The following is a 16117-nucleotide window of genomic DNA, read 5'->3' on the forward strand; positions in this document are numbered from 1 at the left end:
AGTCATGCGACGTTACTGTATCTGATTCTCGTGGCGGTTATCGCGTGTTATCTTTTGTCGATACCGCGAACGATGAAGTTTGTTTCAAAGGCGGGAATTCCCAATGCTGTTAGTGTTGTGGCGGCTTGTTTGATCGTTTTGATCAGCTTGGCGGTTTCGGGACCTGCGACTGCGCCGGAGGGTTGGCATAAGGAGATCAAGGTTGTTGGAAACCCTACGTTTCGCGATGGTCTTAATGCGTGCTTGAGAGTTGTATTCTCATACGCTGGCACATTCACATTCCCGTAAGTTCACCTCTTCGAGACCAATGGAGCGAAGCTAACAATAATCAGCTCATACATGGCCGAAATGCGAGATCCCGCAAAAGACTTCCGCTTCGCCCTCGCAGTCCTCGAAATCGTCAGCACCCTCTTCTACATTGCCATGGCCGTCGCCCTCTACTGTCTCGCCGGCGATCTCACAACATCCCCCGTCCTCTCCGCCGCTTCCTCCATTCCCGCAAAGGTCGCCTACGGAATCATCCTCCCAGCCGTCGTAGCAACAGCCCTCTCAATCGGCCACACGGGCTGCAAATACGTCTACGTTACCGCGATGCGACAAATGCGCGCAACGCACCAAGTCACAGACAACAGCATCAAGTCTTGGGTGACATGGATCTTGTCGGTCACAGGATTTTGGGTTCTGATCTTTGTCATCTCGAACGTCATTCCTATCTTTGACTCGATTTTGTCGATTACGGCTGCTACGACGATTCCGTGGTTTACTTATGGATTTGCGGCCATTTTCTGGCTGCATCTTAACAAGGGCCTTTATTTCTCAACGTGGCAGAAAGGTTTGCTCACGGTAGGAAATGTTGTCATGATAGCACTTACGCTGTTCATGAATGCGGGTGGATTATGGGCGGCTATCACTGAGCTGCTGGATCTCTTTGCTAATAACAAGGATGGAATTGGAGGAGTTTTCTCGTGTGGAGATAACTCCATCTTCTGATACAAACTTTATAGAGCGCAAATAGACTATTCATCGTTCATCTTCAAAACTCATTAATGATTACCTGATGTGAACAAGGTACAATCTTGATGCATTGTATCTCATCCATTTTGATAGCTAGATTGTAGTACATATCGACATCGCTACCAGATTGCCAGCCTCAATCAACATGACGCCATTCATTTCCTGTCGCGTCCACTATTCGCACAACCACGGTTCTCTTCAATCATTTCTTTTCACCGTTTTGAATCGTCACATGTCCTCGTTATTTCCCCAAGCCTAAGATAATCCCCATCCATACTGCCAAAATTGCAAACAACACTGCTGAATCGCAGTATCGCCTTCCGTGTTATTCGGAGTTCCTTATTAATCTTCTGAAGAACGGATCAGCATTCCAGGTGCCTTTCAGCTCCATCCGCCAGCCAGTTCCTGGGATCCTCCAGTGCGCGGTCTACCATCTTCTCCATAGCTGCATCATCGATATTGCAGCTTTCGTTCTCCGATGGCATGCCATAATAGCTAGGCAAATCGTCCTCGCCTGTCCGAACTCGAACTTTCCCTAGAACGCCAAGGTTCTGAAGCCAGGCCATGCGTCGATCAAGAACTTGAGGCCAAACATCAATCATATCTGGCTTGATGTACGCTTCCATTGAAAGACCTGACCAGTGTGTATACATCTGAAACTCATGTGTCCAGATAGTGCCGGACTTCGAGCTACTTCCGAACAGAGATGTCGCACCGTTCGTACCGAAAGAATCAATGAAGGAGTAGTCGCACATGATTTCTGTGCAGAAGGTGGCCTGAGCAATAGCTTTGGGGATCGCGATTTCGATCTTGACGCTGTCCGTGGTCGATAGTGATGGATGGCTCAGGATTCGAAGATCTGGCATTCCAAGCAACGCCAGTTCAGTCGGAGAAGGGCGAAAAAAGCCAGATAAGTTCTGCGGGAGCACCATCTTGGTCCCATTGATCATGAAGGGAAAAAAGTCCATGCGTTCATCGACAAGAATCCTGGGATCAATCGCCTTAGCCTCGTAAGTAAGATCGCGCACTCGGCCTGAATCGATGGCGGACTCATCGATGAGGAAAGCACGACCATCGTGTGTCAGAATATCATTGATGTACATGCGTTGTATCACTCGAAAAGGGTGAGCGAAGGCGATACACTGAAGATTCTCGTGAATCTTCAGCCAGTGTTCGAAGTAGGAACACGGCTAGCGAAACGTCAGGAACTGGCTCCTTGACATGAGGTTCCAGAAGCTTGGTAGGGCTGTCCACAATGCTGACCCAAAGTTGAGCAGCGAGGAGCATTGCCGTGGCGTTGAACTTGTCATTGACATGAGCGTTGGCGAAAGCGGCGAGATCTGAGTAAAGTCTAGGTGGGTATCTCATGTTAGAGATGTAAGGAGCATGGTAAAGAAATGTCGCACGTTCATAGTTGATGTGAAGGTGTGGTAAGATGATGGGGAGGATTTCTCGAAAGCGGCGATTTCCGGGTCCATGGGGTCGATCAGGTTTGACGCATTGTTCGAGGTTGGGCGTCTTTCGGTAGGGAACTTGCGTAATGGTTGGTGGCTTGATGCGAGCCACGACAACAGGAGCTTGTTCATTAAAGAGCGACCGAGCTGATTCAAGAGCCATGTTCTTCGCGTCTTCAACAGTGATATCTCCATCAGCAAACGCGATCTCCCAGCTCTTTTCAATCAATAGTTGTTTCACCGCACGAAGATTTCCGGGTACAGTAAGAGCATGATGAAGAATGACCTCCGATGGCGAGAGGGTCCCTTCAGAGGGGACTTCGAGTTCTAAACCAGAAAGATCATCAACATCCGAGTACATGTCGAGACGCGCGGCATCTGCGCTCGCGAGAACCGGTTCCAGCGTATACGCAGAGTAACCGACCAGTAAACGTTGTGGAGTCGAACAATCACCGGAATCTTCAGAGTAGTGCTCATGTATCGATTGATATCGGTGCTCGAGTGGCTGAAAGTAGTCTCTATCCCAAAGGAGTGTGCCGCGGTTCAGGATGCTGGTGATGATCCATTCGCCTTTGGGATGCCGGTTACCATTGAAGTAACCGCCACCGTGAAGATTTCCGACTGTATTTGCGATGACAGCACCTTCTTCACCCACGACAGAAGCTTTCTTCCCTTTGATGATGGTGCGCGCACCTTTCCATGGAGGTGGCTCTCGAGGCATGATGGCGATGCTGGTGATGAGTGACGTTAGCAAGCGCGAAGATGCGAGAGGGGTGAGCACACTCACGTCTCAGTCTGTTGAAATTGGGCTCATCACTGAGCTGTCGCTTTTTGGAATACGAAGGGAGAAAAGGTTGTAAGAATGGCCTTGAGTGTCAGGCTATCGGCGTATCAAAGTTGCCGTCACTTCTGAGGCGGTCGCGGTGTTGTAAGCGGTTTGCGCGATATCGAACTGGTGTTACAGAGGAGTAAAGACGAGAGGCGCTTTGTTTGAGTCGCGATACGGAGAAAGAAGGAAGTCTGTTGTTGAAGAGAAGGCTCACGTGATCCTAAGACTTGGGATGAGGCGATGGTATCACGCGGCGACGGGATTCTAGCTGGCAGTGCCAAGCACAGATAAGGGTGGCCTGAGCCAGTTTAGGAGATCTGTCGATACCTACTTTGTGAGACGCCCATAGAAACTGCTTAAAGAGGCCATTACCTAGGGATGTTGGTTTCTTATGTCAGAATACAGGTATTCACCTTCTAACACATTGTTCGAGATTAGAAAGTTAACAGAAAAGTCGTATAACAAAGATAGTATCAAACCTGGATTCTGATTCTGGTTGAGATCCTACTTGACATATACATGAGACGGAGGGTCGACCAAACGAAGCCCATCCGAAGATGGGTAACTTCAAAACACAGAAAGAGCCATTCAAGATGGTACTGCGTTTTGCTCCGCATCACTTCGACGTTTTTGAATGCTCATCCTCCAACATGGAGGGCCTAGCGGACTAGAACATCTTTGTAAGGAGTGAGGTACTGCACCATCACTATCGTGTCCTTATTATCTGCGCTGAATGCCCAAAGTTTAATCTTATGGCCAGCAACCATCTACATAGTAGCTGCACTATCATGAAGGGCCTCAAGATGCTGTGCATCTGTTTAAGGATGGAGGGTTATGCACATCGAACTAGCCTGCCTTCAACCCGTTTAGCGTAGTGCAACATGAAAATTGAACTGTATGATTTTGTAGATCACTTCTTCTGGCAACTAATCGTACTATTACTCATCTGCCCTGGGCTTTTCCGCGTACGTGTACCTGGCGTTCTGATTATCCCCATTTACCTGAAATCCGCCTGAGCAATGATTTTGATTCCCCCTTCCACCGTGATAAAACTGATTGCCCGATCCGCTATTGTTCAATACCACTCCAGCGCTGCGATCTTCCTCCAGGGAAGGGGGGAGTTTCTTCACTTCTTCTAGGGCCCGCTGCAAAGTCTCGATGTTGTCTTGGCTTACAAGAGGATCCACTGCCACGAGGCTTGCGTTGGTGAGTAGCTCTACCATGATCGTCTCGACTTTCTTCCCATCGCCACTCTTGACCGCCGAGGTATAGCGCTCCATCTTCTCTCCATCTTGTGTAACTGTGTCAAAAAGATTCTCAATGGATCGTAATTGTCCACAGCCCTCGTCTGAGACATGCTTTACGACCGGGTATAGCTCTTTCAGTTGTTCTGTTTCCTCCTTGCTTGACTTTAAGTGATTTCGTGCTGAGCTGAAAACTTGCTCTACAATTGGGAGATGCTTTGCCACTATCGAGAAGGCTTTGGGGATATCCGGAGCACTTTCGGCTATGCAACATGATTCTATCGCCTGACCAAGCACGAAAATTGTCGTCTCAAGAGCCCTCAGGGCTTGCTGCTTGCTAACTTCTGGGTTTGACATTTTCGGTTGAGCCGCTTGTTATCTGGGGTGAAATTTATTGATACGTAGGATTGCTGATAGTTGGGCTATTGGAACTTGAAAAGTAATCTCGATGGATTTTCAGATGGGAGATTGCCGACGAAGTGACATTCATACTTGACCTCAATAAAAGGAAACCTCTGCAGCTCAGCCACCGCATAAGACTTGGCGGCATAAGCGCTCGGCGCAAGGATTAGGTGCTATCCCCGAGTCGCTGACTCTCAAGGCAGGAACTCAATCCTAAACGACATAAAAGGTTCGGTAATTTTAGGATAAGTTTAGACGATCTTTTGACTACTTGTTTTTGACAGGTATGGAGTTTTCTTGCCCTCTGCAGATGGCTGCATGCGTGACGAGGGGGTTGCATGCTGACTGCATAAATACCCCCGCTCGGGCACAACGCCAAAACAAAAAAGGACAAGGCATAATCCTATTGTGTTTTGGGATTTACAGAGGTTTTCAACCCTCGGCAAAAAGCCTTACAGTCACAGCCTAGCCAGGTTGTAAATCACTGCTGCTAGACAAGGTTAAGCATTCATTCACCCCAGTCACAGCACCCCTCCGCATCATAGACTCATCTGAGGGATTAAAGCAGCTGAGATACTACCATGTCGGGAGCAGAGGTTCTGGGCGTCATTTCCGGTGCCATCACTGTTATCGAGGCTACGATCACTCTTTACAAGACCGCCAAGGACTCTTCGGGTCTACCCCCATCACTTCGAGATGCAGCGTCTCGCCTCCCCCTCATACAAGAGAGCCTCACGATAGCCGCTCACGGCATCCAAAAAGACTCTCATCCACCACAATCCTACGCTGCCCTTGAAGCCGTTCTGCAAGCATGTAGCGACAAAGCAACGCAGCTCCATCATATCTTCGAGGCCATGGTGCCCCCAAGTGGAGCGACACGAACGCATAGATATCTTAGGGCTGTGAAGTCTTTTCCTCAGGTTGACAAAGCCAATATGCTGGTTGAGGGGATCCTTGGGGATCTGCAGGTTCTCACGCTGAATCATGTTGTCAAGGCTGCTACGAGAGATCAGATTAAAGAGTTGATGGGCGTGGGAAGGGATAGAAGTGCGGGTAAGGGGCCATCGATGGTGCTGAATAACACTGGGATTGGGAAGCAGTATGTTCATACAGGAAAGGGAGATCAGAACATTGCAAGCAACACGGCCACGCAGGTTAACGGGAACTTCCATGGCGGAACGTTCAATTTTACGCAAACATGATCCATTTATCAAGATGAAAGTCTGGTATACAAGTGATGAGAATTGTGTTAGGAACTTCTATAATTCATCATAATAGTCATCGCCATACAGTCCATATCCGGAATTCGAACCTTCAAAAGAAGAGTTTGAGGATGATTCCTCAAGCCAAACTCTGATCTGATTATGTTTCTTACTCTGGTGCCCTGGAGATTTAAGCACATCGATCGCTGACCAACCCTGTGCATTCCTTACATGGCGGTCGGCTCCCTCGGACAAAAGCTGTCGCGCCTCAGGGAACATTCCGAGATGAACTGCTAACATCAACGGCGTGAGCCCAGCATGATCCTGTACGTCCAAGTCCGCTCCTGCTTCCTTGAGCAGCCTAATCGTGTGGCTGCTCGCCTCGGTGCTGTTGACTGCATGATGGACAGCCGTGTAACCTTGTTTGTCTGGCATGTTAATATCCAGAGATTGATTGATGATCAATTTGACGCCACCTTCAAAACCTAGCCTGGCAGCATGATGGAGTGCCGTCACGCCAGCTGAATCTTGAAGTTCGAGAGATGCCCCATTGTCAACGAGAGCTCGCACCATGGGCTTATTTCGTCGTAAGGTTGCGAGTATTAACGCTGTGTTACCCTTAAAATCAGGCTCGTCAATGACCTCCCTCAGAGAACATCTTGATGCAAGAAGCCTCACTACCGCCTCCGAGCCTCCCAGCACTGCATAGTGGAGTGCAGTGAATCCAGCCGTATCCTTCATCCCAGGCTCGACGCCATTAGTAAGGAGGAACTCCACGTCCTTCACCCGTCCGCTATAAGAAGCTCGATGCAATCTAGTCATGCCTTTCTCATCCACCTCATTGATATCGGCCCCATGCTGACAGAGCAACCATGCAAAAGAATATTCAGCCTTTTGCAGTGCCAGATCAAGAACATTGGGGATGTTGATGTGCCTGAGCTTCACATCGGCTCCATTCAATATCAAAAGCCAGACTACGCCAGTGCTCCTGAACTCAATGGCATAGTGCAGAGGTAGCCACCCCTTTGCATCCTTCTGATCGACCTGGGCGCCTTTTTTGATTAGTAGCCAGACCAAGTCCTCGTTCTTCTCACAAATAGCCTGGATGAGCGGTGTCCATCCCTCAGGGTCCTTTTCGTTCACATTTGCTCCGTGCTCTATCAACAATCTGATCGCAGAGTGTTGTTTGTAATAAAAAGCCCAATGAAGAGCAGATTTCCCGTCTTTTACATCTCGTTGATTGGCATCAGCTGGGTTTGGTTGCCGCTCTAGCAAACGTTGGAGGACTACTGAGCTTCCACCTTTAACGATATGGAGCACTGGTAGCCACCCATCACTCGTAGGGCGATTGAGATCCACACCTCTGTTCAGGAGAAAGTGTATCAGGCAGTAGACGTGATTCCTCACTGCGTCTCTGAGAGGCGTCCATCCGTCATCAGAAGAGCTATTATTATGGCTCAACTTATGAATCATCTCGTGAGCATGATAAAAGACCTCCCTCAGCGAAGTCCATCCTGCTGTAACCTCAACGTTAACATCTTTCTGACTTTTGATCAGCAGAAGAGCTATCGAAGTCGGGCCATAACGAATAGCAGATGATAAAGGCGTTAGCCCCTTGCTCCCTTTGAGATCGATCCTAGCTCCTCCACGAATAAGAGAACGGACAGCTCGTAAGCCCTCAGTGGTAGGTCCCATGAGTAACTTGTGCAAAGATGTATCACCAGACTTGTCCTGAATGTTGGTGTCTGCAGACTTTTGGACCAAGTAGGTTAGAAGCTTGTGTCTGCCAAGTATTGCCGCCCAGTGCAAAGCCGTTTGACCGTTTGAGGATCGAGAATTGATGTCTATGCCAGACTTCAGAAGGCGTTTGATCCATGTGAGGCGATTGAAGTATACCGCCGCGTGTAACCCGGTCATCCCGTCAAAGTCGCCGCCCGAGACTCCTGGAATCAACCCGAATGCTCTGGACAGACTGACACTGTCTGACAAGAATCTCTTTACCAGTTTCTGCAACTCTGAGTCGAAGGGCTTGCAAATGTGGGAACACCAATAAGTTGCAGAGTAGACGAGAAGTGGGCTGTGCAACGGACCAGACCCTTTCAGCAAAAGAGACGTTAAGCATATTTTGGCTATTGTCAAGTCCGGGTGCTTATAGAAGACTTCATGTCTCTGTAGGTGATTCTTCAGTGACTCGTGCACAAGTCTTAAAGTCTTTGTTTCGTGATCTTCCACTATCAAGCCAGCACAGGAAGACAGAATTGCATCTCTCGGTGGCCGTGAGTCTTGGTATTGAGTTCCCTGACTTTTCTGTATGGCGAAGCTATCACGGACCTGATCCACGGTCAGGCCAACTTTAGCATTTACCGCCCAAGTAAAAACGTGCTTGGCTAGTTCGGTTTCGAAGGTGTTGTCACTGGAAAGAATCCTTCGAATAGATGCTTCAAAGGCGCGTGATGACGAAGCAGGTAGTTGTTTAAGGGCCTCTTTGATATCTGTCAAGGTACCCTGGTTACTGAGGTCATGTAGGTGAAGCTTGGCTAGAAGGAACCTAGGGTTGCTTAGTCTTCATATTCGAATGGGTAATATCTCCCTAACTTACATTCCACTCTTCAAAGTCAGCTCAGTAACCCTGGTAATCACTTCATCTTGGTAAGCTGCATCTGCCAATACTCGATGAAGTTCCAAGTCCCTGTTGATCTGGTCTGCGACATATCTTCTTATATCGCTCTCATGTGGTGTTATATGTAGTCGTTGACTAATTCCAAGGTCGCGTATAAGGGAGTCACTTCTCGAAGTAAAGAGAACTCGAACATTCTGCGGCAACTTTCTAAGCGCTTCTTGCATTCTCTGCCGAGTTCTTTCTCCCTCACTATTTGTGCAGCTGTCCAAAGCATCAATAATCAGGTAGACTATTTTAAACTTCGAGGCCTGCGCTTTGAACAAATTGAAGTATTCTATTGGGTGAATGGGAGCTGTACCACGAAATGAGTTGTTATACTTGTATTTCAGATCTTGAGCGAGATCTGTAGTCCCTTGATGTTGTAGAAGTTGGAGAAGCAACGTTGACCATATTCGGGCAGCTGGAGGCGACTTATCATCTCCCTCATGAAAGTAGAAGTAGATGCAAGCAGTATCACTCTTCTCTTTGATCTCAGCTTTTATGGCATCTATTATGAGCGACCTGAGTTGTAAGCTTGGGCTTTGGTAGCGAGTAGATGGGAACGAACATAAGCACTGTCTTTCCGGATCCCACTTCACAACAGCGTCTTTAGCATGAGTCCCATGGTTTATTAGCTTTATGGTATAACTCACGAATCCCGTAGATTCCAAGACAGCGATGAGACGTGATAGAAGGGTCCTGCCACTGTTGTATCTCCTGGTTATCAAGTATCCATTTACCAGTGTCCGGTGTCGCCTGGTTAACAATTTCAAGGTGCTGACGATTAACGTCCAGAGGTGAGCATTCAGCCTGGCGCATCAACCAGTCAATCAAGACGGTTGCTTCAGAATGTTAGTGCATATCCTGTACTGCCTTTGTATAACTTACCGGTTGGCTCATTCGGCTCAGTCTTGGATGCTCTCAGGGCTTGAGCCAGATTCCAGACAGATGGGATTCCTTGAACATCTGTTTGCAGGTTGAGTGCAAATGTAGTGTACTGTCGGTGATCGCTACGATCGTTGAACTGAACGCCATTACTGCTCACCACGTTTTGGTCTCCATCTCCAGGGCCCAGATACTGACATCCCGATGCATGATTCTGGGCTGAAATGTCAGGCTTTGACCCTCCAGATATTGTTGATGCCATTTCGTACGTCTGTCAACCATCAATCTTTGGATATTGGAAGCATAGAAGATCTTTTGACTCATCTATCTGTCTCTGCCTCGGTTGCAAGAACAATTGTGTGATTGGAATCAGGCTGAGACATAGGCATAAGCACTAAGTCTGTCGGTTATAGAGATCCCTGCTCTGGTATCGGAGGCCTGGGAGGCCAAACGTGGGGGCCGGAAACCCCGGCGCTTAAAAGGCAGAAAACTTGAGACTCTGAATTAAGGGTCGGAAACAATCTAACCAAAAAGCTCACTGAGCTCATCAAAATCTATTCTAAATTAACCTAGAGCTGTCCAAGCTTTTTCGTCTCTTGGAATTACGCTCTGAAGTCTTCTGACACGCTCAAAAGGCAGGCCATTCTGCAATGCTTACTTGGTGCATACTCAGCCGCACGCCAAGAAACGCCCGAACAGGACAAAGATCCATTGTGAGACCATCCAGGGGGGTTGAAACTGCCTTGCCGCTGCAACCTTCCCAGCTTGCCCTGAGGTCTTAGAGGAATCTCTGAAGGCAACTCTGCGCTACCTTCTTTCTATCCAACAACATCTTTCTCCATCTCATTCCACTAGTTAACTTGCTAGATCACACCGCTATTCTACTGTCAAGTTGTCCCAATCTTTAGTGCAAGCTCCTGGGAGGATTGTCCAATATCATGCTCAAACAAAGACCATCAGGCCCAGTCCGTTTCAAACACCAGCGTCCCTCGAGCAAGAGGACAACAGTGGAGACAGATGTTTCTTCCGAAAACAACGAGCAGAACTACAGTGATGACTCTGGTGATTGGTTTGACGACGAAGACGAGATTCAACCATCCGATAGTGCTTCAGCTTCTGCAGCCCCAGAGAATCCGTCGACATCGTCAACTGCTCGTGACACAGATCTGCCAAAGCATCACAATACGAAGGATATGTCTCAAGGCTGGAGTAACGCTGGTCTAGGTGGTCACCCCTTGGTTCAACATCAGTATACATACCAAGGTGCGGGTCAAGCACCAACTCAACCACAGCATCCAAACTATCAGCCAACCGAAGGATATGGAACGCACGGAATGCATGATCCTAGGTCATATCCCTCTTACAACGTACAATATCCTACGGCCCCAAACATGCAGGGTGTTGGTGTATCTGGCAACGGCACCCAACCAAATGTCTATCCATACGGACACAATGTTCCTCCAGAGCATCATCAATATAACCAACATGTACCTTTTGGAACCTATGCACCAAGGATTCACAACATTCAACCTCGCATACATACAGGTCTATCTGTAGCATCATCTCCTCCCCCGACCCCCCGACCCAGAATTCCTTCTCCGCCGAGAGAAGATCCAGAGAAGATGGCTCTATTAGCACAGCTTAATGAAATTAAAACCATGGAGGCGAAGGCAAAAGCAGCTGAAGAGCAAAGGGAGGCAGAGGCCAAGATTCGAAAGGAAACTGAGGAGGCTTTTCACCGAAGAATGGAGGACATGAGACTCGCCCAAGAGGAAGCTAAGAAGGAAATCGAAAGAGCTAAGCTCGATGCAGAAAAGGCAGCAAAAGAGAGAATGGAGACCGAAAGACAAGCTCAGGAAAGAAGAGCAGCAGAACATGCCCGAACCATGGCAGAGGCTGAGAGAGCAGCCGTGGAGAGACTGCGGGCTGAACGTGAAGCGGAAGAAGAGAGATCAAAGAGATTCAACGAGTTTGCAGTGAATCTTGAAAAGGAAGTCAGATTGAAGGTGGAAATGGAGAAGAGAGCTGAGCTTGCGGAACGAGATGCAAAGGTAAAGCAAAGTGAAGATCTTGAAAGGCTCGCAAAATTGAAGATGATCCAGAGCATGGACGAGATCGTGAATCTAACCAAGAAGCGAGTCCTGCACGATTTGGTCACAGACGGAGAATCTATAGGATCAAAGGAGAGGCAGGGATGGTTGATAGAGACGCGGAATGAAGCAGATGCTGAGAGGAGTATGTTACCGACAGAGAAGGGTCAGCTCTCGATACCTCGATCCAGTACACAGCCACGCCACGCCACTGTCTCAACTGTACGCTCTGCATCAAGCGCTTCGGTAAAGCTCCCAGGTGTCTCACCGACTCCTTCATGGAAAGGGAAGCATCCTGAAGCTCCTGATCCGTGGGGTTCAGGATCTGAAAGCGGTGATGAGGGGACTACCAGCAGACCCGGAACCAATACTCAACATCCCTCTGAACCCGTACGGAATTCTCAACGCAGTATGTTTGAGAGACAGCAGCAACAGGCATATCAAAAAGCAGATACCTCGCGGATTGAGGATTTGGTTGACCAGATAGCTGATGCTGTCATGGATAGACTAATGCACTCTCCATACAACGAGATCTTGATGCACCGCCCTCCACACACTGGTCAATACTCTCGCCGACACGTCCGCCCCAGACCAGACCCTTTCACTACAGCTCCCAATCCATTCCCGAGCGCCAGGCATTTCAGTAATGGGGAAACACTGGAAGTGGAAGAGACATCAAGTTACGCCCAAGGTCCACCTCCATGCGGGCCGTCCCGACGATTCTACAAGCCCCCTAAACCAGCACGTCTACGAGGACGAAGCATCAGGGGCACGAATCCAACCCCATCTCTAGACCTGGCTCCTCGCGAGACACTATCATCACAGGATGTCCCTATACCCACTGGCAAGAGCAGATCATCAACACTACGCAGCCCACCGCCAGGTCCTCCGCCACCTCTAGAAGATTGGCTCAACAACAGTGCACAGTTCGGATCGCAGACTAGCTATTCGGAAGTCGACACTGTGACTCAAGAGACTTCTACAATCCATGGTATAACGCCTGATAGTAGTGATACAGCTTGGAAACATCCCGAGCCATGGATCCAAGACGTTGTTTCTGAGCCTGGGGATGGACATAACGTGAAGAAGGGGTATGGAAAGTTGCATAAGGACAGGCTGGATGCTTATTTAGCAGGCCAAAAGGAGGGTGATAATCTTCAGAAAGCGTATAAATATGTTTTCCAAGATGTTGAGCCAGTACCGGCAAGTCTGAAAATGGGAGTAGGATACTAGATAAGATATAAAACGACGTGCTGTATTGTAATCAAGAATGTGATAGGCAAGGAAGGGGCCAAGGTTGGGAAATAGGTATAAATAGAAATTCAAGATTTTAACCCTAAAAGAAATTATTATAATTGAATAGTAAGTATATTTATAGTTTTAAAACTTAAATATTAGACCTTTCTTTAACTTATAACTATTAGTATTATATATAATTCTTATATTACCTTCCTATATAAGATATTAATACATTTTAATTAAATAATAAATCGCCGCTCTACCTCGTATAAAACAAGGCAGAAAACCAATTCTACAATAATTGATATTGCTATCAACTACTAGCCTTTTCTATACAAGGCTTGGTCTTGCAGGATCTGTAGCAATTTCATCTAACTTCCTCAGAGCTTTCTCCAGTTCACTTACCACCTCTTCTTCCTCTGTCTCTACCGTTAGGCTATCGCCACACGGTGGAAGCTTTGGGCCATAACACTCCCATACAACTCCAGCTGCCTCAGCTGACTGTCGTTGAGTCTCTGTCAGGACATATGACTTGATTTCTCGATCGAGAGCCTCCATTTTTGGAGCCCAATACTCTCGTGCAAAGGATAACAGATCAGCATAATTACCACGCTCTCTTCCAAACTCCGTAACGAGTTGTTCAAATAGCTCTAGTCGCGAGGTGTCCTCTTCTTCAATCTCGTGACGATCTCCTGTCGATAATGGACCAGAGGCCTCCTCACCACAGGCATTACCTAAGCAGCAACAAGTATGACGAAGATCAAGGATCAAAAACGTAAAGTGACGCACAGCCGCGCTATCAATCCAATGTTCCTTGGCTAGGTCGTAGCCAACATGGCCTAGTAGACCACACAGATATTCAAAGCGTTTAAGGACACTATTTATGGTTTCGGAAATCCTTAACTTGAAAACCCAAGTCTGTTTCCGATTTATGACAGCTAGAAATTTTGTCAAAGGCGTGCATCCTTTTGGGGAACATTGGCATCGGCAGTCGTCAACATTATCTTCCTCAAAAATGATGCTTGAGACTTTTGGTGGCAGAGAGACGCGATGTCCACGCTGAAAAGACCATTTACTCGTGCCGAGGTAGGTCATGAAGTAGTGCGCTGCTGTTGTACGGCCCCATAGAGTCGGGACAGTGGAGTGGAGATCCCCCCCATGATCAACCAACCAACAGATATATGATGAGAACAAGAAGTCTTGACGGCGAGGGCCGTAACGACTAGAGCTCAGCCATTCCGCTAGCAAGCGAAAGACGTCATCAAATAAAGTCATCGGCATAAGGAAGCCACTTTGCAGTGCAGATTCAGCAACTTCGCCATGGGAGATAAGCAGGTAGATTGATTTGGAATCCTCTGGACTCTCAGCATTGTCGTACACTTTCAGATGCATCGGAACATGGCATTTATTTGCCTCCAGGCGCCGCTGGGCCTGGGCCGCGTTCTGATCTAGAATACCAGCTTGGCAGAATTTCAAGTTTTGTCTTTCTGCTGGAGTGAGCTCGCGCTGTGCTAGTGTTCTCAGCTCCTTCCTTCGCAAGGCTAGACACCGGATGATATTCTTTTGGCTCTCTATGCAGCTAGGGATGTTGTGACTCCACGGTAGTTGCATGGCTCGTTGGACAGAATTTGTGAAAATCGCCGATTCGGAGTGGAGTAGTACGTTGAGGACTTCGCAGCCGTTACATACTTTCGATCCCGGTTCTTTTCCAGGTTTACGAGCATGAAATAATGCGTCGGTCGCATGATCGATTGCATAATGACCGTTATTATCTTTAGTGTTTAGCACCTTGCGATCTGCATGATTGACAAGCACTCTCAAGATCGTCGCATTCTGAGTCTGAACCGCGATGTGTACAGGCGTCTGACCAAGATAATTGATCTCATTGATGGATGATGGATATTTCTCTAGAAAGTCTTTGACCTTATCCTGATTTTCCATGAGGATGAGCCTACTGAGCTGACCAAATTCGAGATCTATCAAGGTTAGAAAATATGAAAGAATCAATGTTGGCAACATGAAAGTCAGAGCAAACTACTCACAGTTGGATATTTCTGGGAAGTCTTTAACTAAGTCAAATTGCTGCTGAGGGCTGTTGTAAGAGAATGGAGACGTGCAATCTTGACCTGCAGACTCATCACACCTGGACAGAAGAGAACTGATCGCTTCGCCAGACATTGTGGAATTTAGAGTTATCATATTTTGGCAAAGCTGCGCTAGAAGTGGTGAACTACATGGCTTTTGCGATTAATAATCTTGCTTCTGTAAAATTCATTCCACCGAATACATGCGTTTATAGATTTGATAAAGACATACCTTGTTCTTGATTTTGGATGTGTGGCAGGATTGATGAAAGGGGCCAGCATACAAAAGACCTGTAGAGCTTCATGACGAAAACAGTGTTCGCCCGAAAGGAGAATCTAGTGGAGATAAAGTCAGTGTAGGTCCTGTTGGAAGCATAGAAACAACATACCCAGAATCTGGATGTTATGCGATCGACGATCGATCGACCAGATCGGTCCACATCGGTAATTGACGCCCTTCTGTTGGCAAAACACCACTTGAGTCGCCTGTAACATGACAATAAGAATGCCTCACTGTCTCCATTCCTAGGGAGATATTGATGATCCATCGCCATCGCTACTTCTACAATCTTGAAGGAAGGGGACTGGTCTCTGTCGACCGTTTCAACCCAGGCAAGACTTTGACCGAAACCCATCCCACCGGTACCTGCTGTAAGGAAAAGCGAAAATTGGTTGCCGGTTCTCCAGCGGTTGTCAATAAAAGGGATAGGAAATTTCAATGTCCGCTTTGTTTGTTGTTTAAGGGGTTGCTGCGTTGAAAGCGGGCACCCAGGTGAATGATAGTCTGTGAAGCTCATTTCATTTTCGACAATGAAAGGACCCCATTGTCGCCTTTCGCGCCGTTTATATTTCTTTCGGCAGAGGCAGAAGGAATTTATCGTCCAGACATTCCCATTTTGGTATCTTGTTGATTTAATTCCCGACACCGGCGTGTTGGACGTTGGATCTCGCAAGCATACGGTGCTGTCGAAAGCCGTTTGGGCGATATTTTCATCCCTATCAAGGATCAGACTGT

The 16117-nt window shown here is 47.6% G+C and overlaps 7 protein-coding genes across 7 annotated transcripts; 3 read left to right on the top strand and 4 right to left on the bottom strand.

The window, feature by feature from the left end:
- On the top strand, positions 1 to 1030 carry FOXG_01344 (uncharacterized protein). Its single transcript, XM_018378163.1, has 2 exons — positions 1 to 284; positions 333 to 1030. The coding sequence occupies exons 1-2, from the start codon at positions 73 to 75 to the stop codon at positions 988 to 990; spliced, it is 870 nt and encodes a 289-aa protein (XP_018234021.1). The 5' UTR covers positions 1 to 72; the 3' UTR covers positions 991 to 1030.
- Positions 1031 to 1053: 23 nt separating this feature from the next.
- On the bottom strand, positions 1054 to 3483 carry FOXG_01345 (uncharacterized protein). Its single transcript, XM_018378164.1, has 3 exons — positions 3256 to 3483; positions 2278 to 3199; positions 1054 to 2204 (listed from the first exon to the last, which is right to left on the bottom strand). The coding sequence occupies exons 2-3, from the start codon at positions 3187 to 3189 to the stop codon at positions 1377 to 1379; spliced, it is 1740 nt and encodes a 579-aa protein (XP_018234022.1). The 5' UTR covers positions 3190 to 3199; positions 3256 to 3483; the 3' UTR covers positions 1054 to 1376.
- A 668-nt stretch (positions 3484 to 4151) lies between these two features.
- FOXG_18072 (uncharacterized protein) lies at positions 4152 to 5030 on the bottom strand. Its single transcript, XM_018398116.1, has one exon. It carries the CDS (start codon positions 4896 to 4898, stop codon positions 4236 to 4238), a length of 663 nt encoding a protein of 220 aa, XP_018234023.1. The 5' UTR covers positions 4899 to 5030; the 3' UTR covers positions 4152 to 4235.
- A 308-nt stretch (positions 5031 to 5338) lies between these two features.
- FOXG_01346 (uncharacterized protein) lies at positions 5339 to 6300 on the top strand. Its single transcript, XM_018378165.1, has one exon. It carries the CDS (start codon positions 5525 to 5527, stop codon positions 6143 to 6145), a length of 621 nt encoding a protein of 206 aa, XP_018234024.1. The 5' UTR covers positions 5339 to 5524; the 3' UTR covers positions 6146 to 6300.
- FOXG_01347 (uncharacterized protein) lies at positions 6203 to 9951 on the bottom strand (the record flags this gene model as incomplete). The annotated part of the gene is made up of 4 exons (XM_018378166.1): positions 6203 to 8693; positions 8745 to 9411; positions 9458 to 9646; positions 9693 to 9951. 4 exons carry the CDS (start codon positions 9949 to 9951, stop codon positions 6203 to 6205), a joined length of 3606 nt encoding a protein of 1201 aa, XP_018234025.1.
- A 528-nt stretch (positions 9952 to 10479) lies between these two features.
- Positions 10480 to 13135, top strand: FOXG_01348 (uncharacterized protein). The gene has a single exon (XM_018378167.1). It carries the CDS (start codon positions 10628 to 10630, stop codon positions 13010 to 13012), a length of 2385 nt encoding a protein of 794 aa, XP_018234026.1. The 5' UTR covers positions 10480 to 10627; the 3' UTR covers positions 13013 to 13135.
- A 92-nt stretch (positions 13136 to 13227) lies between these two features.
- Positions 13228 to 15196, bottom strand: FOXG_01349 (uncharacterized protein; the record flags this gene model as incomplete). Its single annotated transcript, XM_018378168.1, has 2 exons — positions 13228 to 14994; positions 15061 to 15196. 2 exons carry the CDS (start codon positions 15194 to 15196, stop codon positions 13349 to 13351), a joined length of 1782 nt encoding a protein of 593 aa, XP_018234027.1. The 3' UTR covers positions 13228 to 13348.
- Between the last annotated feature and the right edge of the window lie 921 nt (positions 15197 to 16117).

Source organism: Fusarium oxysporum, chromosome 1 (genome assembly GCF_000149955.1).
Source record: "Fusarium oxysporum f. sp. lycopersici 4287 chromosome 1, whole genome shotgun sequence".
Lineage (NCBI taxonomy): Eukaryota > Fungi > Ascomycota > Sordariomycetes > Hypocreales > Nectriaceae > Fusarium > Fusarium oxysporum.

Excerpts from the sequence above, each read along its gene's own strand:
- FOXG_01348 (XM_018378167.1), top strand. The coding sequence starts at position 10,628 with ATGCTCAAACAAAGACCATCAGGCCCAGTCCGTTTCAAACACCAGCGT.
- FOXG_18072 (XM_018398116.1), bottom strand. The coding sequence starts at position 4,898 with ATGTCAAACCCAGAAGTTAGCAAGCAGCAAGCCCTGAGGGCTCTTGAG.
- FOXG_01346 (XM_018378165.1), top strand. The coding sequence starts at position 5,525 with ATGTCGGGAGCAGAGGTTCTGGGCGTCATTTCCGGTGCCATCACTGTT.
- FOXG_01345 (XM_018378164.1), bottom strand. The coding sequence starts at position 3,189 with ATGCCTCGAGAGCCACCTCCATGGAAAGGTGCGCGCACCATCATCAAA. Across the intron at positions 2,205-2,277 it reads TCCTCGCTGCTCAACTTTGG|CCGTGTTCCTACTTCGAACA; the intron begins GTCAGCATTGTG and ends ACGTTTCGCTAG.
- FOXG_01344 (XM_018378163.1), top strand. The coding sequence starts at position 73 with ATGAAGTTTGTTTCAAAGGCGGGAATTCCCAATGCTGTTAGTGTTGTG. Across the intron at positions 285-332 it reads GCTGGCACATTCACATTCCC|CTCATACATGGCCGAAATGC; the intron begins GTAAGTTCACCT and ends AACAATAATCAG.